Source organism: Lepisma saccharinum, chromosome 21, assembly GCF_977018435.1.
Source record: "Lepisma saccharinum chromosome 21, izLepSacc3.1, whole genome shotgun sequence".
In the NCBI taxonomy this organism is placed as follows: domain Eukaryota; kingdom Metazoa; phylum Arthropoda; class Insecta; order Zygentoma; family Lepismatidae; genus Lepisma; species Lepisma saccharinum.
Window position 1 is genome coordinate 10,475,938 of NC_139249.1, and position 26,132 is coordinate 10,502,069.

Consider the following 26,132-nt stretch of genomic DNA (forward strand, 5'->3'; position numbering starts at 1 on the left):
CAGAGAAATCGGATCACTGGTGGCTGTTCTTCTTTGGTGCAGACTGCCAGTGGAGCAGCCATGTTTACTCTGTGTGTAAAAAGAATGGACCATTAAGATCAAACATCGGCCACATGACCACAAAAGTACAACCTTATAGCACACAAGCGCTGAAGGCAGCGTGGCCAACCTGAGAAAAGTTGTGGCAAAAGTGTAGATAATTCTTTAATTACCCTCGTATTTCGTGAAAACGAACTGAAATGCAATATCTTTAACATTTGAAGAAAGAAGAATTTCCATGGTTATGAGGTGCGGTGAAGCGACAATGGGGCATTCTTAATTAGAATACGTATATTGGCCATGAAGGTTGCAGCAAATGAAATCCTGATGTACCGTCACGGACACATCTGGGTTGTAACGACGCATTGACTTTAAATACAATAATTACAACTCAGAACTGTCCATGACTACAGATAAAGAAATTTTAAGTTAGGCACTTCCGTGCTCTCGTTCCAAATTGAAGATCTTGTACACTGTGGTACAAAAGTCACGATTGTATACTACTTATAGTGGTGTAAGAATGTATTATTCGCAAACGAAATTCACGTAAAAATTGTCGAAAGTGGCCAAATCCAGAAAGTGATAATATCTCAGTAGAAGATAAGTCTTCATCGTGGTCTAAGAAACACAAGCAAGTCGGATTTCCTCCCTCCTTTTTTGTTTTTCTGCATTAACGAGAGAATGCATAAGGAACTGATTCATATTCCTTACCAGAGTCGAATTCAGAGTACTTTCACGGGGCCCTGAAAATAACACTGAATCCACCATACTCGCCAGACCTAGCCCGATGAGCTTCCCCTAAGCGAAGTAGATAACGTTGTGGCTTTGTAATAAATGGATAATTGCGTTTGATTCTAATTGGGTATATATATATATATATATATATATATTTCTTACGACTTGCACCTCCTCCAGTGAATTAGAACAATGCTTGCAATATATTTCTCGTCCCCAGGATGAAAAATCAAGTTGAAGGGAGCGAATAGGTGTTTGATTTGTGAAAGAAACCCCGGAGTAATGTATATGCTCCTTAGAAAATTAGTCCAAAGGCGACTGCACCGATAAAGAGCAGGTTAACTGTAATTGAGGGACACATTTCTTGAACTTTTTGATAGCACCTCGTATATTTTTGTTATTCCAGGGATGCTGGTTACCAAAAGGACGTACCAAGCAGCGTTGCAATCGATGCTAGACGATTTTGATGAAGCCTTTGTACAAATGCGTCTACAAACAAAAAAAAACTTCCACGTGTTTTCCTATTCGGATGTGGGGCAAGGGAACAACATTAGTGTCAGCGAATTTAGCTCAGTAGGGCGAAGCATTATGAAATCTAGTCGAAGCATAAACGTATCGATTTCACGTATTCCATGCGTCATTCTTAACACCCAATGAATATTGGGAAATAAATATCATACGTGACTCTTTGTGTACAAGTTGGACATGTTTGGAGAAGTCTGGTAATTTTTATCCGTGTTTGCTCGAAATCGAAATAATGGGTTCGTAACTTTGTCGTTCGTCGCAATGCGGTGCGTAAGGGAAAAGGGTTTCTAAGGCCTCAAAACACTTTCCAATGAATATTTATGAAGAATGTAGAGAAAAAAAAACTTCACTTGTGAAACGAACTATGTGAAAATATTGAACGCCAATTTGTCCAATAGGTGGCAGGAGCGTCAAAGCATAAGGCAAATAATGTTTGCAGGTGCTACTGGGTTAAAATCAAGTCTTTGGAAAAAACGTAAGTCGGTTATTGATTACTGACAAATCACAATGTTATCTCATTATTTTACGCCGCTCTTCTGATACATTTTGCTATTCGCGAAAGCACAATTCCAAGAAATCATCATTGTCACGAAATCTTTAAAATCTACATATCTATGAATATACGAGTACACTTAAAAATTTGTTTATGTTAAACTAATTTAGCTATTTACTTATTGAGACAGAAGATTATATTAAGTAATTTATTTATCCTTCTTCATCCCTACTCGCTGCATTTCTACATACCTGACCTCGAACTGCATTTATACGATTTTGAGATTCATAACAGAGATGAATATGATTAATGAATAGGGAGCAGGTTTTAAAGTAAAGTTTGCTATAATAGATAGAAGGGCCGACCATACAGCTGCAATGTAATTTGCGATCTTATTTCACATTAAAAATGCATAATTTTAGCATTTAGTGGTGGCTTTATCGCATAAAACACACATTCCCAGAGAAAAAACATAAAACGTACATATTTTAGACATTCCAGACAAAATAAAGTTTCCAAATGCTTTATATAAATGTATATTTTGGAGTTAATGCACAAAGTAGACGAAAATTAATAAATCACTATCCTATTCGGGACTCCACAACACACCGGTCACTACTGCTACAGCGCCTGAAATGGTACTGCACCATATATATGGATCTACAGTTTAAAGTTGAATCCGAACCATTGTGTGCTGCCACCTGGTATCGAATACGGGACTCCTTGATTACAAGATCCAGAACATGTAGCTGTAATTGATCGCATGATTGTGCACTTCAATATTGGCGTCTGACTACGTGTGATGTGGAAAGGTCGTTTTCCCAACAAGTCATTGTTCAGATATAATCCGCGTGCACAGTGGTGGCGATTGTGTTCCAAAACTGTGGGGGGGGGGGGGGGGTGGGGGCAAGGTGCCAGAACTAGGGGGCAAGGAGAGCTTACTTTCCTTTGGTAGATAAGGTTCAGTATAGTGCGGGAGCAAAAGTTGCAAAAGTCGCCCCCCCCCTAATCGCCGCCACTGGGCGTGCATTGAAAATGCACAGCCAATTTGGAAATGTGATTTGTTGTCATTGTAATCAACAACAAGAAGCAACTAACGTTCTACTGCCACTAGTGAGCGTCTGACAGAATTTTGCATGAAAATCGTTTTGGCTTTTAGCCACAGTTTTCAGAACGTAATAAATATTTTTTTTTAGTTTTTAGTACCTAAAAATCCGCTCCCTTTTGATGAAACGTATGAATGAACATCGCAAACGTAGTCAATAAACCACACAAGCTACATTAATTTCTTGCTACGATATCACAATAGCTCCGTCTAGTTCGCTGCACTTTTTGACACTAGTTGCAGTCCAGGTGTATCCTGGTTCAAGGAAATGACGTTCAACCAAGTAGTGTTCAAGTTCAGAAGATTCAACAAATGCCTGTCTGCTGCTTTAAACGTTCATTTGATTAGTTACAACTCACCACGTGACCTTACGACACAAATTACACCGCTCCAGAACGTAGTGCAAACGGTGCAGACACCAAATCAACGAAGTAAACGAGTCAGTGCTGCACCGTGAAATCCACTAGACGCGTGAGCGCAGAGAGAGTCCAAAAGTGCAGCGAACTGGACGGGGCTAACGGCTGCCTTTATAAATAAGCCTAGTATCGACTGTACAATGGCCTACTTATGGTTTAACAAGAAACAAGTATTTCATAAGATTCTTAACGTTTGAACAGTGACAGCAAGAATTGAGAAAAAGCATACAGATTGAGTTTAATTTTTAACCTAAAGTTTAAGGCCACATATTCCCACGTTCCACTTGCGATAGCATTGGCCCGATAACCCAATTCTCCTAACGCCATTTGACAGTGCGTGTGACGGGGGAGAGAAATGTTTCTTAACGTAATTCAAGGTCTGTTTTCCAACGTATTGAACTTAAATCAAAGTAATTTTTTATGTGCTCCGAATTCTCGAATCAAGGGAAAGCGGATAGGGCAAGATTAGTGCTGACTTGAATGTGTAGCAGACGACACTAGCAGCATGTCAGGCTTAATGCGACGACGTAATGGTGTAATTGGGCATTCCAGCTCTCAGTAAGTACTTCACTCTGCAGCACACAAATATCCATAAGACATCTTATGGATATTCGTGGCGAAGTTCTGGCTATCCATAGGACATCCAGAAATGCCCAGCCGATATCCATTGGATATCCCCTTGATGTCCGACCAGAGGACATCCATAGGATATCCAGGAAGGATATGATTTAGACGTTCTCTGGATATTTTTGGATATGTTCTGGACATTCTGTAGAACATTCTTGGATACGTTTTGGAGATTCTGTGGATCATTCTTTTATACTTTTGGAGATTCCGTGGATTATTTTTGTACATGTTTTGGACATTCTGTGGATTGCTTTTGGATATTTTTCGGACATCGTTGCGAGATAGTTCACAAATGAATTTGATCTGGACATTTGTGGATATCTTATGGATATCCCTTGGAGATTTGTAATTCATGCGATTATTTTGGGGGAGAGGAAGGCTGTTATTAGTTGCACCTTCGTTGTTCATTATGCTGACAGTCATATGTCCAATAGTATGTTATTTATGCAATCGCCCGTGGAACCAAATAGCCCAGTACGGCAATGACGTCATCAGAGAATGTTATTTTGGCGTTCTCTGGAAGAATAAAGCTTTCCTTTGGTGCTTAAGACTGTAAGGTAGTATCTCGTTCTTGTAATATTTCTTACCCGCCTCTCTTTTTCGCCATCATCTTTATTTGTTCACTTTCTCTGTTCTTGTCTGCTTGTCGTTCTTTCTCCTATTGCCTGTTTTTCTTTTTCGCTATTTTATATTTTCTCTATATACTTTCCTCTCTTCCCTCCTGTTTTCCAATTCTCTCTATAAATATGCTCCATATTTGCCTAATCTGTACTCTAAATATTATTTTTCCCTTCTTCCAATTTCTTTCTCTCTGCTATTCTTATATTTCCCCACATTTTCTATCTCTTTTCTTTACATTTCTTTGTCTTCTCCCCTTTTCTTTATCTGTGCTCTAAATTTTATATCTCCCTTGCTTCCATTTTTTTTGTTTTCTCTCCTCATCTGTCCCCTAAATTGTTTTTCCCCTTTCTTTCGATTTCTTTGTTTTCTCTTCTTTTCTTTATCTGTGCTCTAAATGTCTTTCTTCCTACTTTTCATTCGTTTCTCTACTCCCTTTTATTTCTCTCTCTCTCTCTCTCTGCTCTATATTTTTTCTCTTTGATCTCCGTTTTCGCCAGCTCCGTGATCGAGATTGTTTTGATCTTGCCGCCGAAGTTCCCGATCGGTGCACAAGAGTTCTTTTTGAGTATTCTCCATCAATTTCATCTAATTGTCAATTATCCTCATCGTCCTGATGGGCCAAAAGTGGCAGTAGCGACGCTAAATATCAAATATAAAATACAATTGCTCTCCATTGTCTTCCATTTTCTTCTATGCTTTCTTTTCATTCATATATTCAATATAATTATTTAAATCGACAACAGTAAATCGAGAGCCTCCCCGGTGGCGTAGTGGAAACGTCGTCACCTTGTAATCAAGGGGTCCCGGGTTCGATACCTGGTGGAGGCACATAGTGGTTCGGATCCCACTTTAAACTGTAGGTCCAGTCCCAATTAGCCTTACTGCAGGGTTGTTAAAGGTCCAGGAATTTTAAATATATTCAATTCCGGTCCAGGAGAGAAAATCAGCAAACGTGAATCAATTCGGTCCAGGAACCTTTTTTCAGGATCAATTTAAATTCGGTCCAGGAATATTTTTTCAATGAAACAATACGCAACTTGGACCGAATTTAAATTGTGCGAGAAAAAAGGTTCCGGTCCTGCAGCGGAACCCAATAGAACCTTTCAAAACCCTGCCTTACTGTGCATAAAGTGGACTTAAAACACCAAATCAACCAACCAACCATCTTCGCTTCAGGAGTGGAAACCACCAAACGATAGGTTTTATGGGATTGTTAAACTATACTTAGTCCCGGTTATCTCTGGAACAAGGTCACGCATAGCGGCAGAAAAGGGGAGGAAATCGAGTCGACAGAGCGAAGCGGTACACGCTGCTGCGAATTCTGATAATTGCAGTCGCTTTTCCCCCTATACGCAATCCCATTCCCTCTCACGTGTTCATTGGTGGAGCTATCTCGCGTCACTACTTGCGCACAGACTTGTTTCCGTTCGCTTGCTCTAGAGTTAGCTGAGACAAGGTATACTCTTGTAATTTATGAAAGAACGAAGCTTTGATTTTATTTTAAAAATAATTTTAAGGTCATTCTATTCTACAGGCCATTTTTGGACTTCATTTCAAGTCCGAGCCCAACTTATTAAAAATATTTTTCATTTCAGCAGGGAACAGACCCCCTGCCTTCCCGCCCTGATGACCCAGTGCCAGTCGCTCTACCAGTACTATGTGGAGAGGGGGGAGAAGGACACCGTGTGCCGACCAGCGCCTGTGGAGGTCGACCACACAAAGATGCAGCAGATCCGCTACAAGGAGATCATCCTGGAGTCCTCAAGGGGGGACCAGATACGACGGCTGCCGGAAAAGGGGGCACAGTCTGCGTCCCGGAAGAAGAAGAAGAACCGGGAGGTGAGGAAGAAGCACTCGGACTCTGAAGTGACCCGGGGGAAGAAGGTCAGCGGGCAGATGGCAGTCGTTGAAACCAGGAAGACTTCCCTGCCTTCAGACTTGCTCTCATTGGTCAGTTTCTACGAGGAGGTGAAGAACCAGACGATTGGGGACGTGTTGCGAGAGAGACCGTCGCTGGGAATCAAACACGTGAGCTGCAAGTAAGTAATCCTATAATTGACCACCTTATGAATATACGAGACGTGTCAGGAAAGTAAAGTTATAACGGATATACGTAGTATATCTTAAGGAAAATATGTAGGGCACCGTGGCATATACCTACTGGGTTAAGAACCTGGGCTATCGCACCATATCATAGTGTTCGAATGGACAAAAATTTGCTGGTGGGGGTGTTTTTGTATTTTTAACTTATTTGGGGTGGCGGGTTGACGTGATGTGACTCTGTGATTAAAAATATATATACATCATAAATAAAACATGGAAATATACACTGTCAGTATATTCACGATTTTAAGTTCGGGTACTCCTTGTTGGCGCAGTAATAACGTCGTTGCCTTGAAACTAAGGGGTTCCGGGTTCGATGCATGGTGGTTTAGATACCACTTTAACTGCAGGTCCGATCCCCATTAGCTTATCTGTTCATAAAGTGGACATACAAGAAAAATCCACAACGATTTGGAGCTTATCGTCATTCGTAAGCCGAAAAGACAGCTTGTTAATTATGTCCCTCATTTCAGTTCACTACACAACACACTGCACATATCATTCACAAAAATACAATCCACTCACTACTGTATTCACAAGCTGCCTCTAAATAAATTCCACGCACCAAGACCACTCGACGCGATCTAGACTAGAACTGGTCCTTGTCATTTCGGTAAACCATTCCCGCTCAGCCAACAATTTTCTACTTCCCGCTGTATCTAGGTGTTTGAAGGTCAACGACCTCTTTTTCAACTCCTCTCCAAGCGTTCAATGATGTTCTTGTCCCTGCCACATGACACTTTCCCCTTTGGTCGCGATAATTTGGCTTCAAAATTCCCCATTCCTGGGAAGATTACATGCTGGGAAAAATTGGTTTGCAACAATGACCCAGACTGTTGAGGAAGTTCAGAGGGTTTCTTCCCTGCCATATGCAACCCTGTTCTATCTCCTGTAACAGTTTGACTCCACAATTCCCCGATCCTGGGGAAATTACATGGTGGGAAAAATTGGTTTGCAACATTGATCGGAGCCCTGTCAAGCTTACCCGTCACCCCCGTGGAGTTGCCCGCTAGCTGGGCCAGCCGTCTCGCGAATTCAAAGAAAGCAGGCAATGTTTCCAACTTCTAAGAAATCAGGTTCATCATCTTACTGAAATGAACAATTTTATGCACATTTTCTGATAGATATTTTTGATGTATTTTATTCCCTGAGTCTGGGCTTCGCAGATAGCCTGGATAGCCCCGAATATACGCCTCTGGTAGGGCATAAGTTGACAACACTGACAGTAACCTTTATCCTTACTCTTTTCAGTGGCGTTCATTCGCAGTGCTGCGCTGAGTCTTGTGTGAGTCACAAGTGCTGGATTGATTGAATTGCTTTATTTAACTTCGCTTCTTGTGCAACGTTTGGCTAATTTGCGAAGATGGGAATGACATTATGAAATTGATGAATAGACACTCACAGGTCCGTATCAAGGTTTGTGCCCCCCATTTTTTAAAATTATTTTTTACTAGGAGAGCCCGACCCTGTGGCCGAGTGGTTAGCACATCGCGCTGCGACGCCAAGGGTCCCGGGTTCGAATCCCGGTCGGGCTTGGTTGTTTGTGAATGTCCATTCATCAATTTCATCATTTCATCACTCATCGTATCTGAGAATTGATTGTTTGAATAAGTGTGCCTTCTTTCCACACCACAGCCAAATCAATCCATGGTATAAAGTATACTGAGCTTCATATATCTACAAACAGATCGACTGAGAGCTGTGCTACAATTGGATCCAGAAGAGTGTAGACGTACGACAATATTGAAGGGTTTTTTTATTTTTTAAAAAACAACTTCTTATGCTGGTTATTTTTTTCTTTTGGTGGAGGCCCTTCGCAGCTTCCTTTTGGTGGGGGCCCCCCGGGGCAATTGCCGCAGTTGTCCATAGGTTAATCCGGCCCTGGACACTCACAAACATCCATGCCCATGCTGGGATTCGAACCCGGGACCCCTGACGTCGTAGCGCGATGTGTTAATCACTACGCCACAAGTGCTGGAAATGGCTGCGGCTATAAAGGATCCCATCAATGCGAAGTGCGGGCTGTGCAGGCAAAAGCCGAATGTCCAGTGGACATTCATAGTCAACAAAGGCACGACACCACTTCGTCACATTTTCATGATTCATAATATTCCCATAAGCTGCCGCAAATTGATTTCCTAAGATATATATATATCCGTTGTATCTTTACTTTCCTGACACGCCTCGTATAATGAAAACTGCTAAATGTACAGTAACCGGCAAAAAAATGGAACACCTACATCCTGAACAACTAACTTCACTGCAAAGCGTTATGTGCAGGGTTGATAAAGGTCCAAGAATTTTATTATATATATTCAATTCCCGTTCGGGAGAGAAAATCAGCAACCCGTAAATGGGTTCTAGACCGTAAAAAACTTTTTTTATGTTTTAAAAGTATTTCAATTTCGGTTCAGGAACCTTCTTACCCGGACGAATTTAAATACGGTCCAAAAACCTTCTTACCGGATCAATTTAAATCCGGTCCAAGTTCTGTATTGGAATGAAACAATACGCAACTTGGACCGAATTTAAATTGAGCGATAAAAAAGGTTCCGGTCGTGTTTCGGAACCCAATAGAACTGTGGCAGTAATTCATGTTACAGATAAGACATTATACTATAACAGAGTATGTCTTACGTTGTTAAGTCCACTTTATGCACAGATAGGCTAATCAGGACTACACCTACAGTTTAAAGTGGGATCCGAAGCACTGTGCCATGTGCCTCCACCGGGTATCGAACCCGGGATTACAAGGCGACAATGATACCACTGCGCCATCGGGGACGCTAAGCATGTCGTTCGGGCTGTGAAAGCTATGAACATAACGTCAAAATTACTCGACGAACATTATGTTGATGTGCCGATTACGTGACGGAGAGTTTATCACAGAGAGCTACGACGCCAGGGGTCCCTGGTTCAAATCCCGGTATGGGTGCTTCTTTGTGAGTGTCACTTCATCAGGGCATCGCTCATCCTTATCGTCACGATTAGGCAAAAGTGGCAGAAAAGCGACGATAATTAACACAAATCAAACCAAGATCATGCTTGTGGGTTTCTTCGATCACGAGGGGGATAGTTCCCCATGAATTCATTGCACAAGAACAAACTGCGAATCAACAGTGTTATTTGGAAGTGCTGACAAGGCTACGGAAATATGTTCAAAGGAAAACTCTGTCCTGACAATTGGATTTTGCACATGGCAATGCTCCTGCTCATAATTTGTAAAGAGGTCGCGAGTTTCTGGCTAAGAAATCCGTTTCAAAAATGGACCGGTAATAGTACACCCAACGGCAGAAGAAAAATATGAAAATAGTGATGGACAATTTGCCTACTATCATATTTGCGGTTGGCTGTTCCACCGTTTCACTAAGTGCATAACTTGACAAGGAGAGTATTTCGAAGTTTGAATAATAGATGTCTCTGGTTTTAAACTCAAATGTAATACATTTGACTTTACAAGAGTTACTAAATTTGATCTATTCTTTCCAGTATTAAAAATAGTAATAAAACAATGTTTTCCGATACATGAATATATTTTATGGTTCTGTTTTATATTCTTTACCTTGTTTTAAATTAATTATGCGAGATCGCTCTAAATAGACTGCGATGTTCAGTGATAAGGTCAGTTTTATTATGCGGTATGTGAACATTCAAAGTCCGATATACATATGCTCAATAAGGATGTATACTCAAAAGAAGAGTATCGGATAAGTATGTTTTGTAAAAACCAGTTTTAGGGACTTAATTGTAAGAAGTAACTGAACTGTAGTTAGTGCTACTTAATTGAGAAGGCAGTTATTTGGTTTCAATAATAACTATTAGTTGGTTTTCAAGTACATTGTACCAGAAAAATTGTACCACAAGCATGGCCGTCGCGACGAGGGTGGTCCGAGCAAGTATCTTAACCCCACTGGAAATTGGCTTCGTTCATGTAAAAGTATGATTTTTGTTACTGGATGACAGAAATAAAGTTCAGTTACTTAGTTTCCCAGCAGATTAACCAAAGGAAAAATGGGATGGTCCGAAAAATAAATAAAGGGAACAGGACATGTTTTCATATTGTCAATTAATCCAAAGAATAAATGCTTACACAAGTTTTAGAAATTCCAAAAGTTAGATTTTGTCATCTACAAGGTAAAGTCAGAAAACGTTAAGTTATCCCGTGCTCACTGCACCGTGCCATGAGGCACATAGAGGTGTTATGGAGGTAGGGCCCCAACATGTTTACGATCACGGCCATTTGCAGAGGTGATGTGATCAGCACCAATCTCCGGCCGCCTGTGCCAATACTGTTGCAATATTGGATGTGAGCACCAACGCTATGGTAATATTGCGGCTAGAGGTAACAATTTTAGAGTTGCATTATGGCCAAAAAATCAAGTCGCTGACAGACCTTCCCCTCTGACGCGACAAACATTCAGCAACATATGGCCGTGTGCACGAACGAAGATCAAATTTTAAACTCGGATCGGGAAAGGATCACTGGAAAATTCCATTGCACGAAGACGGTTCAACACTTGATCGCGATCTAGGAACATCAAAACGAGTTTATCTTCTGATCGGCCATTCGCGACCGTTTTGGTGTCTGATCCTGGTTCACGATACTGACGCTTCGACTGCAGGCAGTTGTTTTTTAATATAAAAAGAGCGGAAAGTGATATCGAGGGCGTGAAAACGATAGAGATGTTGGATGTACAATGCTGATAATTCGAGAACTATGTAAACTAAAAACTGCCAAAATAATAATAATAATTTGTGGTTCTCTGGTGCAAAGTCGTAATGTTTATAAATACTGTACTTTCTATCCCAGAACACAAAACATATATAAATGTCATATATTACGTGTAAGGTAAATTATAACACAGCAATGTTTACGATATTGCTACATGCTGTTGGAAATATGATTGTATAAATGTACGAAAATACATGTTACTGGCTATTTACACCAGTTTACACGACACGACAATATAAATACATAAGAATTAAGAAATGAAAAATTCAAATATTTACCACAGTACAGTAATAATAGAAATAATAATAACATATCTTTATTTAGCGGGGGAGGTTCAGCATACGCTGTTTTCTCAAAATCGAATGCATTTGGTATGGCATTAAAGTCCCGTAGAAGAAGGTTCCATGCTTTCTCCTTCTCCTTTTGTGTTGTGCCGTCAATTCTGTTTTAATATTATTATTATTATTATTATTATTATTTTTACACTCTACTACATCCTTGTACATATTGACAAGGTTGATTAGTACATCTCTCAAATTCATAGAAGTTTGCAGCCCGAATTATTTTCTTCTCCTACATGTTGATACTTTAACACATCACATTACTCTATTGGGTTCTTGATTGTCATTTGTTTTAGCCAACCAATCAGGTATAGCCTTACAAATTAATCTCGGATCAGTTGAACGGAATCTCCTGAACGTCGTTTTTCGTTGGTGCAATGCAAATCTTTAAACCAAGTTCATTTAGAGTGAATTACAATTGATCTCGTTCATCTGAACTTCGAAATAATCGGCGTTGATGCACGCGGCCAATAGTCGCTTACAAATGCTGTGTGCTAATTGTTTACATTCAATTCTCAGAAGTATTCTAATAGTAATGTTTTCCGCAAATGAACAATGTTCTCACATTTCCTATCATTTCCTTGTACTGCACCAGCACCATTGAACAGTCATGATAATTCTATGTTTAGAAAAAATTATAAATTAAATGATACATAAGCAACGATTCTTATAATGAAGAACATGTCTGATTGTAAGTTAACCCAAAAGAAGAAGACATTTTCGCATCACAACTACAGTTCGAAAAAAGTCGAGATGGAAATTAAAAAGAATGGACTGTCCCGACTAAATAAGGACGTCTGGTACCCTAGCACTAATGGTTACAAAACTTACATTACCAAATATTGCAGACAGGGTTCTTAAAGAACCAGAACCTAATTCTAATGGGTTCTATTGGGTTCCGCTGCAGGACCGGAACCTTTTTCTCCCACAATTTAAATTCGGTCCAAGTTGCCTCATGTTTCATTGAAAAAAAGTTCCTGGACCGAATTTAAATTGAGCCGGAAAAAAGGTTCCTGGACGGTATTTAAATCCATCTAGTAAAAAGGTTCCTGGACCGAAATGAAATACATTACAGATAAAGATGTTCTTTACGGTTCGGAACCCGTTTACGCTTGCTGGTTTTCTCTCTTGGACCGGAATTGAATTTATTTAAAAATTTTGGACCTTTAACAACCCTGATTGCAGATTGCAGACTTCTGCAGCCTGTCTCTCTCCACAAACAAGCCATTCATTTAATCAAGGACAAAATCGAAATTCTTGCAAAATCTGAAGAATCGCCAATGTTATTTTCGTAGGTTATTGTGGGTTCACATTAAAAATATTTCATAATTCGAGATGGGGCATGAGCCCCACGGGCCCGACCCACTCCATCGATTTGCGTTTTTTAAACTCTACGTGACTGACTTCTTGCTAAACACTCGATGCCTGCCAGTCGAACAGTTGAAAACTGTCAAGGGACACTCTGCGCATGCGCAGTTGTTGCTTGGGTTTCTCAAGTTAGGACTTGCCGAGGGCAAGGAAGCTTCTGTTCGTTTCTGGTTTATATAAAATATTCACACACCTTCGAGTTCACTTCCGGCAACAAACTCATATGACAGCTGACGGACCCATTCGCACATCCATCAATGTAGCAGAAACAAAGGTTTCTTCCCTCCTATTCCCACCCCTAACCTTTCCCCTGGTTCGATTCCACAATATTACTGCCTGATGCATGTCAGTGGTGCCAGTATCGTTAATTTACCGCCCATGTTTACTTTTTCCTTCCCCCTGCAGGAAAACCACTGACCTAGTGGGAGAAGTTAATGTACCAGCAGGTCAACGAACCGTCTTTCACAACCTTGCCGATAATTCAGCCTTCGACGAAGTCTGTATCGATCATGACCGTTTCGATAGTATCGATCTCGTCTCGAGTATCGAAATAGAAGATACAAAAATGTCAAAATAAAGCTTATTAAAGCTAACTAAAAGCATAAATTATTACATATTTCCTGGCCAATGTTTCGTGATGTTTGATCTTTTATCCTTTGCATGCTTATCATTGGGGCTCCGAAGTTGATGAAAAATATATTTTTTAGCCTTGAAAACAATGCTAAACCTAATATCAGTCAGTTTTCAGTAAATTAGAACCAGAAAATATTATTTATATTTCGCATTTTTCGGACTTTTTCCTCTTTCAGTGTTTCTTTGCAGTCTTTATTTTTCTTATTCCCGGTTGTTTCTGAATTTTAAATTCATTTGCTAGAAAAATTTACGTATTTAAATTTCCTGACTTAGTCTTTACAGCAAGTTCACCATACGGTCAATAGAAATGCACAACAATAATACTTTGAACTGAAAGTTTAGCAGTGGATAAAATAAGTAATTTTAAAAGTGTAAATCACCAATCCTGAGACCTTCTGTAAACAAACTGTCTCACCGATTCGATGTATCACTCCGCGTCAGCTGATTCATGACCGCAATCATCTGCTGTTACACTCATAGTTCGCCGCACCTATTCATTTTATATAAGAGCCTCTGAATGTGAGAACCCGCTCTCAAAACATCAGACGAATATGCAGCCGCATACATTGTTACTCTCCTGGTCATTCTCTTTTTCATAACCCTTAAAACTGCAGACACTGACACACCACTGCACTGGGATACGAACTTAACCACTTCATTTACTGGTTTCTCAGGATACCACTGACAGAACGTTACATAAATATTGAGTAGAATCTGTTTCTCACCCCTTTTCAAAGGCTGTCCTTGCTGGTGTTTTGAAAACAAGCTCGGAGAACACGGAGACTTTCCCGCACGCATAGAACTCGGCATGTTATTTTTCTAGGGATAAGTCAGGCAATATTTCTAAGTTGCACTACTTTCTTGCTGTTCACATGATTATTTTTAGAAAATAACCAATGTTATAAAATATCATTATGTACACAAATCTCTAAGCTCATTGAAAGTTACAATGCATATTACTACAAAATGTTCACACTTATCTTGCCTTGCCATGTCACCAAGTTATTTTACGAAGTGCACTATATTTGGCGGAACAAAAATCGTTATTAGGATGCTTGTCAAGGTTTCCAACCGCAATAAATTTATGAACTTCTTGTTTTGTTTTGATCATCATCATCAATATATTTACAGCAATGCATATGGCTGTTTATGCCCATTATATATTTTATTTACATAAGATACAATTTACATAAAATCTACAAACACATTTCAAATACACTCCTATCTATATCATCCTTAGAAATATATATTACCATGTTATATCATTTTGTCTAAAAAAATGCAAGTAAAATATATTCAATTCGCATGCAAGAAAGCAGCCAAATTTATGGGAAATGATTACTGGTGCAAAGAGTTAACCATAAAGGTAAAAAAAAGAAAGAGCATTGGGTTTAAAGTGAGACGTCATTTGCGGCTTGTGCCTCCGGCTTATACTACTGGTACCAACAAAACAATGGGTTTTGTCTAAATATTCAACTACTCTGTTGTAATTTATGAAAAAATCAATCTTTCATTTTAACAGCGAAAATTATTTTTAAGTAACTTTTTATCATTTTAGGAAATTTTTAAAATAATTTTAAGGTCATTCTGTAGATCATTGTTTACGAACTTTCGAGCCCTACTTACCATCATCATAACGATACGGAAATGCGACGGGAGGGGCACTTGGCCCACAAAATATACAAGTTTTTTTAAAAAATTACAAGGACAATATTTTTTAACCTTCTGGGATAGTGATGATATCGCATGTGTATTCGGGAAACCGCACATAAGTCACAAACTGCGATTTTTCATTTAAGTGACACTGAATAAATAAAACAAGATCGAACATTTATATCGTATCTGTAATGTTTACTATACAAAGAATAAACAAAAATAACGGTCTGCTGTAAAATTGCATTTTTTTTTACTAGTGTGCTTTTTCCCGAATAGCCTAAAAATTTCGTAATGAAAATAAAATGTAAGTGCAAATATAATACCCTGAATCATGGAACAAGTATGAACATAAAATATAACACATCTTCAATCCAATATTTTAAGCCTGGCAGCACTACTGACTAATTTCATTATGCTTTTGAGTGTACAATAATTGATATTTTGTTACTTTGCTCTTAGGTCGGCCGTAGCAGGCACAGGCGTTCCCAGACCACGCAAACTACAACCCCTCACGGAGAAACAGGCGACCGTCAACCCGCCTAGTGTTTTGGGGATTGTCAAACCCGAAGACAGACTCGCACCTTCGGCGCCAAACGGGCTCCACCTACCCGTCAATTATGGAAAACATGAAGGTAAATATTAAGGAAACACGCCCCCAAAATGGGAAACTGGAGTTGAAGTTAGTTATGCTATTTTGGAGGTGTTTCTGAAATGCAGTTTCAAAGCTTATGTCTAGTATTGTCTGATATTCATGTTTACAGCAGTTACATTCACAACAATGAATCCAGTTTCGGAGCAACTGGACAAACAGCGTGCTTTGGATGTGGTACGGCACAAGTAATCGGGTCCTGGAGTAAGTTGAATTTTGCACTTAAATTAATATTGCGGGTTTTTATTTCACTAGTGCACGTCTTTCATTTTATATTTCACAGGCTGTTCTTTTATAGCTTTATAATACTGTCTTGTTTTATTATTTGAAATTCTACACGTATAGTAAACTGCAATAACGAGAATTAATTGATTGTGATCGTAGCAATAAGACAAACATTCCGACACAATATTCCTACATCCAATATGGAGCTTGACATAAATTGCACGGAAACTTTTGGAGTTTGAGGATCAAAAGGTCGGAGATTACCCACTCGTTAGAACCAGCATACGCCACTGATAATAACAGTAACTAAAAATCAATAACAAGACAATCAAACGAAACGATCCCATTTTTGTGTGAAGATATATACATATATCGTCCTGTTTTTGTACCTTTTTATTACATTTGTACTTGGTGCAGAGTCTGAAGAAGACCTTGCTAGAAGGTTGAAACGTTACGTTTAGTTTATGTTTTATAATAAAATAAATTACTGCCTTGGTCAGCATATTGAGTTTTTCATATCATGGAAACAAGGCTTAATGGTGTTATAATTTCTACTTCTATATTCATTGTCATTTTCTCTATTTTTGTGCAAGATTTAATCATTGCTCCTCTGATTAGGGGGGGGGGTATAAAATTTTGTCCCCCCCAAAAATTTCCATGACGCAGGTGCGTCATGAAACCCCCCCTGTGGGCATACCTGGAAGTTAGTGTTTAACGTAACATAAAATTTATTTCAACATGCGAAAACGAGCAGCGTTCGTCCAATTCCTCGTATCACGAAGCAGTTTTACAGTTTTTTAAAACAAACTATCGTTTTATGCACACACACGTTGAAAAGACACGGGTTATTCTAACAGCATTCCAACCCAACCTAATAAAAACGTCAAAAATTACTATCGGCGTCAAACATAAATTTACTAACGCCATTAAATATAACACCCCAAATCAATAGCATATTAAAGAAAATCGTCGTCCAGAAATATACACTTACCTTAAAAATGTTAATTTCCAGGTACGTGGTTGCAGGAGCTAAAAGGAAAATCGTGAAAGCGTCAATGTCCTTGTCACAAGCGTTCGTCATATTCCGAAGCACTTTCGCACTTTTGTAAACACAAAATGTCGTATGTACACAGATAAAGTCCTCAAAATGTGCGGATATTTTTACAGAAATAAACTCAACGTTCCTAACTTAATGAACTATCAAGAGACATGGGTGATGAAACCATGCTAAGACATCTCTGCAAGTTAAAAACTGTTCATAAACAATGCAAAATTTTCCTATTTCTCGCAGGAGCACGGAAGGTCACCAGCACCAAAACGAACTTCACAAGCAATGACGAACCAACATTCACCACCCCTACCCTCTCCCCGAAACGAAGACGTTGCACTGGGGTCATTTTCTTGCTGCTCAATTTGCCCTCTCACAATCCAACGAAGCCACACAAACACTGCGGAAGGGAAGCGATTGCACAGTCACTTAGGACTTTTCAATCCACTACATCCTTCAAGTTCGAACCATGCAGAGAGACTGGTGGAAGGGAGAACATTCAGTTTCGAGTGCTCAGAGACTAGCCTGCAGCCGCCTTCTTGCTTGCATACATGGTCAAGATCCTAATGTTATATCCGGGGAAGGGGAATGTTTTTTACCAGTCCTTGGAAAACTTGAGTTAAACAGTATCCGACTTACTTTTAGTGTTATTTTATTCTAGATAAGATACAACTCACAGAATGTGTTGCATGCACAATCTGTAAAACGATGAACCCTTTCCTATACTGATTACAGTCTAAAACTAATATTAGCTTCTACCAGGTATCCAAAAAAGTTCATGCCGTATATTGCAGTGAGAAATAAAGACTCTGTAATTTCTGGCAAATGTGTTTTATTCAGCAAAATAAGCTCCTTCATATTCAATTACATGTTCCCAACGAGATACAAGCTTATAAATCCCGCGTTTATAAAAGTTCTGGTCCCTAGAAGCAAAAAATTGTCCTATGACCTGCGTGACATCATCTCGGTTTCGGAACTGTTGCTCACGCAAATGGTTATCCATGGCCAAAAACAAGTGAAAGTCGGATGGGGCAATGTCCTGGGAGTAAGGAGGATGAGGTAAAATTTCCCAACCAAGTGTGTTGATTACCTCCTTGGTCGCTTTCGCCGTATGAGGTCTAGCGTTGTCTTGAAGAAGGATCACTCCTTTCCTGTTGACTAGTGCTGGCTGCTTCAGACGCAGTGCAGCTGCAACCCTTTGCAACTGGGACGAGTACACCTCGGATGTGATGGTTTTGCCATGCTCTAGGAATTCAAAGTGCACAACACCAGCGCTGGTCCACCAAACACAGAGCAGAACCTTCTGTTGATGAATGTTTTCTTTCGGAGTCAATGCAACAGAACCAGGGGACGACCAATGATGTTTTCTTTTGCGGTTACTGTATAACACCCATTTCTCGTCACATGTCAATATCTAGTCCAGGAATGGGGCTTTCTTGTGGCGTGACAGCAATGATGCGCAAATGGTGAGCCGCTGGCGTTTGTTTTCCTCGGAAAAAACGTGAGGAACCCACTTACTGACCTTCCAAGTCTTCCCGAGGTTGTGCAGATGCAATCGAATGGTTTCCTCCGACACTCCAAACCCTTGTGCAAGTTCTTTGTCCTGGAGGCTTTGTCCTGGCTTGTCCTGGAGGCTCTCATCGCCCGATGCAAAGCGACTGGACCACTTTCGCGCTGTGCGCTCACTCACTGATGCCTCTCCAAACGCGGAGCATATCTTTCGAGCAGCGGCTGCAGCATTGCTGAACTCGTACAGTAAACACGACCGTAAAACGTCCTTTGACACTGACATGTTCCCTTCAGGATTGTAGTTCCTACAGACCTGCTGTATATGCGAACGACACGCCTCCCAACTCTGCACTGACTAACGGTTGCCGGGAATGTAAACTTTTGACGCCATCCAGACAGGGTTGCCGACACATGCCGTTTGACTTGCACTTTTCGTTCCAGCGGCACGAACTTTTTTGGATACCTGGTATTAAATAATAACAAACTTCATGTTTTAATTTGAAAATATAGAGGTAAGCAATTCAAAGTAAACTTATACGAGTACTTTAAAAACATTTCGTAACCTAAAACTTGTAACAAATGTACAGTACATGTGAACATTGAAATTTCATTTCCATTTTTTAGAAAACACTATCTTTGTTCATTGTTATTGTACGTATATATGGACATTAAAATTTATTGTCTATATTTTAGCAAACAATGATTTCGTAAATTGTTATTATTGTATACATGAATATTATTTTTCTATTTTTAACAAGCAATAACTTTAATTGTTATTGTGCATTTGAACATGAACATTTTATTTCTATTTTCAGCAAATTATTGTTAATCTTTGTTAATTATTACTCAATCGTACAGAAAAGTAGCTGTTAATTTCGTTATTCGTTACCTGACAAAAATAAGCGAATTATATTATTCATTTCCAAAAAAGGAAACTAATTATGGAGATTTCACACCGAAGAGAGATTTGTTTCTCTGCTAAATTCGCATGATGCAGTCATCGGGTGATGACAACGATGTAATTGCATTAACCAGTTTATTAGTCACCAGAAGAAAACGTAAGAAGATACATTGCTATGCAGGGGTACCCACAGGAGGGTTTGCGGACGCAGGTTGCGTCCACCCAAATTTGGGGTGGGTGGGTGGATTTTATCATTTGCTTTTTTTATGATTGAAATTTGACTTAAAAAACAATATCAATACAGCATTGGACAGAAGTTGAACTTCGATAACAGTAACAATCACTTCGTATACTGCTAAGGGACGGGTAATAAGTATTATTGGGGGAGGGGGGACAGTGTCCAGTTCTTATTAAGTTTTAAATTGTCAGGTGAATTCTTGTGGGGATATTAAGCATTATTTTGGGGGCACTATGAAACTCTTGACTATCAACGTTAAATCTTGGATTATCACTGGAATTCTACTAGGGGGGGGGGGGGATTGAGCATAAAATTGGCGGGAATATCCAGATATTGGATATCAATGTTAGGTTGGCACAGAATTTCCATAGTAAGGAGGGTATCGAACTTTGACGTTCGGGGAAGGGGGGGTGTATTTAGCTCTTTGGTATAAAATTCGTGTGATGATCATTATTTAGGCTGTCATTTTTCTATATCATTTGGAAGTCGTATGGTATCAAATGGATTTTACTCTGGATTATTCGCTAAGCGGTATGGCGGTGGGTCATAACCATCCGACTTTGTTCCTTCACTCCTAAAACAAACACCGGATAGCTACATGAGGTGATACATAGTGAAGTAAGATATAGGACTTACTAGACAAGAAGTCCACGGTAACTATTTTTGTTATTTTATGTCGTTTTTCTGCTACTTTAGTATAATAAGAACGAGTGATGGTTAGACACAGCATTAGCAACGGGGGCGCCACAAGCACAGAGGTAAAGTGGGTGCTGAAGGAGCAAAAATATAAAAATTTGGAAGGAGTGAAGGTCGCGGCCATTGTCAAAATGCTGACTCCTTATTAAATTAGTATTATTGCCAGTTTCGTAGTAAATACGCTAAAAGTTTTCTTGATCGCTTCGCTCGCAATGCTGCTCAGAGTTTTACAAGGGTGGATTGAAGGGAGGGGGAATAGCGCGCTGGAAGCGACCTTTCCTAAAACCTGCAAAATTTTCGCAAGGCGCATTTTTTGATAATATTATATACGAAAACGTTATTCGAATCATTAGTCTTACCATTTACTTGATATTGTACCACAACATTTACAACATTTTAAGATGTAACTATCCACCACTTGACAAGCTATTACATCCAAATTAAAATCAGTTACTATATATTTATCAAAATAACTTGGGGGGGGGGGATTATGATGAACGAATTTGGGGGGGACTGCGTCCAGGGTGTTGGGGGATGGATGGGCACCCCTGTTGCTACGTGTAAATAATGTTGTAAAATTTGTGCAAGTTATTTCAACTCGGGAGAGGTATGTTGTCTATGAGAAAACGAAGAAAGCACGTGCACCGACTTCAAACTCTATACGCTAGTTTTTTCGATTTCCTTAAAAGCAGTCGTTCTCAATATTCGTGACATGACACCGTGTCCCGGTAAATTATTTTCTTTTAAAGTCAATGCCTGGATCCTAAGAATTTTCCTCGTAAATACCTTTCCAGTATTAAACATTTTATGCATGAATTAACATGTGTCCTAGAAATCAAATATTGATAAATGAAGGGCTTGGTGCAACATGACAGGCCACGCCAGATAAATTTTTCAGTAGAGCAATTTTTAACTTTAGAGAAATTCCATAACTATTAATTTTCATTATTCACTTAATGTTCGTCAGGGTTCGTATTTTTTTAAAAGATATATCTTCTCGTCTATGGCTCAAACGAAAGTATGTTTACTTTACTGAAATGTCATAATTATTTTCTAAAATAATACACACGATTTTTTTTTTCATTTATGTTCTTGCCCTCATATAATAAACCAGCTGAAAGTCTCACGTCATCTTACACAGTGGCTCGAAACAGAGAAGAACACGACAAACATCATTTGGGTAGCAAGAAGCAACATTCCAGTCTGCATCGTGCCGATAACTGCAAACAAACATGAATAAGTCAAAAGAACGCTGAGTTTAAGTCTTGAAACATTGTACATATTGATACTTTATTATATCAACAAATTAGGGGTTCAAAAATATTGTAAGGCCGCTGATTGGACTCTCTTCTAGATTTTAAATATAGCTCTTTGGGGTGAAGTATTCACGGACAGCGAACCGAGGCGACACAATGCACGGTATTGAGAAAACGGCCCAATCCGAGCGACACACAAGCGACAAGCGACACGTGCAGCTTGTCGTGTCGCTTGGATTTGAAAGGTTCAATTGATTGCTGAGGGTTCGCTTCGAAGCGACACGTATCGCCTGTCGCTTTGGTGTGAAATTTCCCTTAGGCACAGGACTGAACAAAGAAAACCAAAGAAACCAAAGAAATAAGCCTACCAAGGGTGCATGAAGGAAATTTTCAAAGTAAGGGGAATGTGGGTGGGGGGATACCACTCCCCAGTTAAGACAATTCTCCTAAACTACCTTTTCCCAACCGGGGAAATCTTCCTGTCTCCACTACAATTATTTTCATTTGACTTATTTTATTTAGCTTTTCTACCACTTTAGCTAATTACGAAGACGGGAATGAGTGATGATATGATGAAATTGATGAATAGACATTCACACAGAACATCCATGCTCAGGTCGGATTCAAACCCGGGACCTCTGGCGTCGTAGCATGCCATGTTAACCACTCCACCACGGAGGTCAATCCTCCCAGCTAAGAATTTCCACTTCGAGTACTGCCGGCGGAGTAAGATTTCATATTTTGCCCATAGTCATAACACTAAAAGTAAAATATTATTATTTTACAAATCATAAAATTGAAATTGAATATAATTTGTTGTTGTTGTCAAGATCAGACTTGAGTCCCACTATTTAAATAGAAACTAGATTCGACTTGATTCCTTTCTATAAACATTTTGATGAACAGTTTGTCTTTTTGTACTTTTCGCAATGCACAGATATCAGAGACCACTTAATTTGCTTCCACATGCAAGCACACAGACTTGCTCTTTCAGACAAATCACCTCATGTTGTAGGAATAAAATACCATAACAAACTTCCAACACACATGAAACAAATTACAGAAACTGAAAGCAATTATAATTTATAAACAGTATTTAACAGATATACCTCTATATAATCTCAATGAATTTAAATAGTTAAACTGGATTAGTAAATTGCAGCATCTAAATTACTTTGATATTGTATGTCTCTTATATTTGGATTTTCTCCTTTACAAGTTTAGTATGTGACACTTATAACTGTTTAACCCATATGATTTATTTGTATTTTTGTGTTCGCATTTTGTTCCTTTCATTGTAATCCTACTCCATTTGTAATATTTAGTATTGTATGACGTTTTCCACACCCTTGGATATGGGTCTACGGAAATAAAGAATTTATTATTATTATTATAATTACACCATTTGAATTGTATGAAGTTTTAAGGCCTACTTATCAATATGGCGTTTCTTGCAACTGGAGCCAAGAGCTTTAAGGTTTCGTTATGGGTAATTGTTTTAATTCACTTGGCAGTTCTTCCTCGCTATAGTTTTTGATGTTCAGTTCAATCAAAGATATGACAGGAAAAGGTAGTTTTGTTTCACTACTTCTCTTTATCAACGAAGCTTTTAAATTTCCATTCTACAAATATATAGATAGTACGGAATTAAGTTGGAATACTATGGAACAGTCAAGGTGAGAGGCAACACTGAATTAGTATGTTGGTAAGCCTTAATGTGAGGCCACAGGCAAATGAAAGTGGAAATAAAAAAGATTGCAACACTTTAGTTAATGATTTAAAAAAATACATCTTTCACAAGGGTCTCACTCGTAACACAAGCAACAACCAACATCGTGTTGTGACATAAGTGAGGAATGTCTTCATTATTAGGTTAGGCTTGTTAGTTTTAGTTGTGTTGGCATAAATACACTGCCATTGATCAGTCATCAGTTTACAGAAAATATCTTAGCAGGTGTAATAGATTGTAAAACAAATCTAGAAAAACTATATGTGAAAATGCATCATTATAATACCAGAAGACATCATAATGTAAAGTACAGTCTTAAAATCTAATTCTTGGATGGACAAATTGATAATGCTAGTGGAGGTAAATGTCCCAGTGTATAGAAATGAAATTCAATAATGTAGGCTAATTTAAGAACAATTATCTTTTAACTTTTATATATCTTTTCTTTAATTTCTGACTTATTCAAATTTTCTTTATTAAAGGGTGAGGTTCAGCCTGTGGCTGTTCTCCCACCTAACCCCGTTTGACATTTACCTGGTGTACATAATCAAAATCATAAAAATGAGAGAAGAAAATACAATAAAAAAGAAAAGAAATGGTTACAAAGAAAAGAACAAAGACAAGATTTAAAAAAATTAAGACAACACATAAAAAAGAAAGAGAAAAAACACATTCACGCACACACACACACATACTAAACATTTCTGAGCGGGACATTCACGCACGGATGTTGAAATTGATGTACAGTGGGATCCAGGGACGGCGACAGGGGTGGGCACGAGTGGGCAAGCGCCCACCCAAAAATTCCTGTGCCCACCCGATTGCCCTCCCAATCAGATTCACTAAGTACATATGTGTACTTAGAGATATGTGAATGTTGCAATAAATAAGTGTATTCTGGCGTTCATTACATGTATATTTTACTAATGAATATTATCTATATATACTAGAAATGTTCACACATATCATCATCCCATAAAAACCTGATTTAACTTTGTCATTAGAAAGCAAAAGGAATTACTATAGATCTTGAAACAAGAAAATTGTGACCAACTGAATACTTCTATGATTAGAAGCAGCTAGTGGACTTAGGAGTCGCAAAATTATGCAGGGTATGGTCAAAATTAGATCAGGGTTTAGGGTGAGCTTGAGGGCTGCCACTCCGGACCTTCACTGGGGAAAAAACTGCTTTGGAAAGTACCACATAATGAAAAAATTAGGTACTTCGGATGTGATGAAAAATGTAGAAATACGTATAACTAACCACCTCATGTAGCTTGGCGAAAGGTTACAACTGAAACTGTGGAGGGGATTGGGGTGGGGTCTTGGTGTTGTAAGCTCCAGCTCTTCACATACTATATAAATCCCGGATTGCGTATCATTAAAAAATCTCTAAATAAACAATTTAAAACCTTTGCGTTGCTTCCTCCAGCAACACAATAAATTATTTCGACTTTTTAATTAGGTCTACATTGAAATTCCAGACGTGTCTCTTTATTTCATTACAATTTTTATATTTATATTTTACATACCTGTCATTTTCAAATATGTACATAGTATAGAAAATAACAACTTTGTATGCGTTCTATTAATAAATACTAATAAGAAGCAATTACAATAGCCACTACAATACCGAGGTATATTAATTTTGATGTAACAGTTATGTGGGTTTGGAAAAAGCAACAGAATTATTGAATTGATAATAGGTGGTTAATTCTATTTAGAAATCCTAGTTCCACACATAAATTTGCCTATCAGTTACGTAATCATGCGATTTTTTTTGTGATTAGCTTACGTAGAAATAAAAGAAGAAGGAGTTGGAAGGAAAGCTTTGTTTTGAGGGCGTCAGAGAACTAATCAATCACGCTGAGAATGGGTTAAACTTTTGAAGCATCAGAGGTTCAGCCAAAAAGGTCAACAGAATCTGTAGCTGCAGATGAAGTAAAGAAAAAAGGCGTCACGAAGTATCCATTAGAAAATTTTGTTTGTTTATTTTTAAATCCACTTTTATGATCAGATAGGCTAATAGAGACTGAACCTACAGTTTAAAGTGGAGTCCGAACCAGCGTGCATTGTGCTTCCACCAGGGGAGGGGGCAGTAGAAACGAGAACCTCTTCATTATAAGGCGACAACGTTATGCCATTGGATAAAAAATATACAGAAAGAACTTGCAGGGAACGTGTTATATTATCACCATAAAAGATGCGTTCATTTAAGAGGGTGTATTGCCAGAAACAAATATTTGAGACTTTCGGAAAACAACGTTATTATTCACGGAGTTAGCTGCCTTGATCCAAGAATGAAACAATGTGGAATTGAAACTACCACCTCAACTTGCGAAGGGGCATGAACTTATTAAACTCCACTTTTGGAAGAGTAAGTTGTTGCTGATTCGACTGATGTGTTCTATGTGAAGTCACTTTTCTGCTATTTTGGCTAATGGGGACAATGAGGTTCAATGGTGATTAGGTGAAAGTGACAAAGGG

General features: G+C 38.8%; 1 protein-coding gene across 1 annotated transcript in view; it reads left to right on the forward strand.

Annotated features, from left to right (window-relative positions):
- The window catches only part of LOC146004085 (uncharacterized), an 87,783-nt gene that overhangs the window by 54,689 nt on the left and 6,962 nt on the right, over positions 1–26,132 (forward strand). Inside the window, exons 2-3 of the mRNA XM_083142714.1 lie at positions 6,157–6,600; positions 15,854–16,026. Coding sequence (XP_082998840.1) covers positions 6,188–6,600; positions 15,854–16,026 — 586 coding nt within the window. The 5' untranslated portion in view covers positions 6,157–6,187. The remainder of the gene's footprint in view (positions 1–6,156; positions 6,601–15,853; positions 16,027–26,132) is intronic.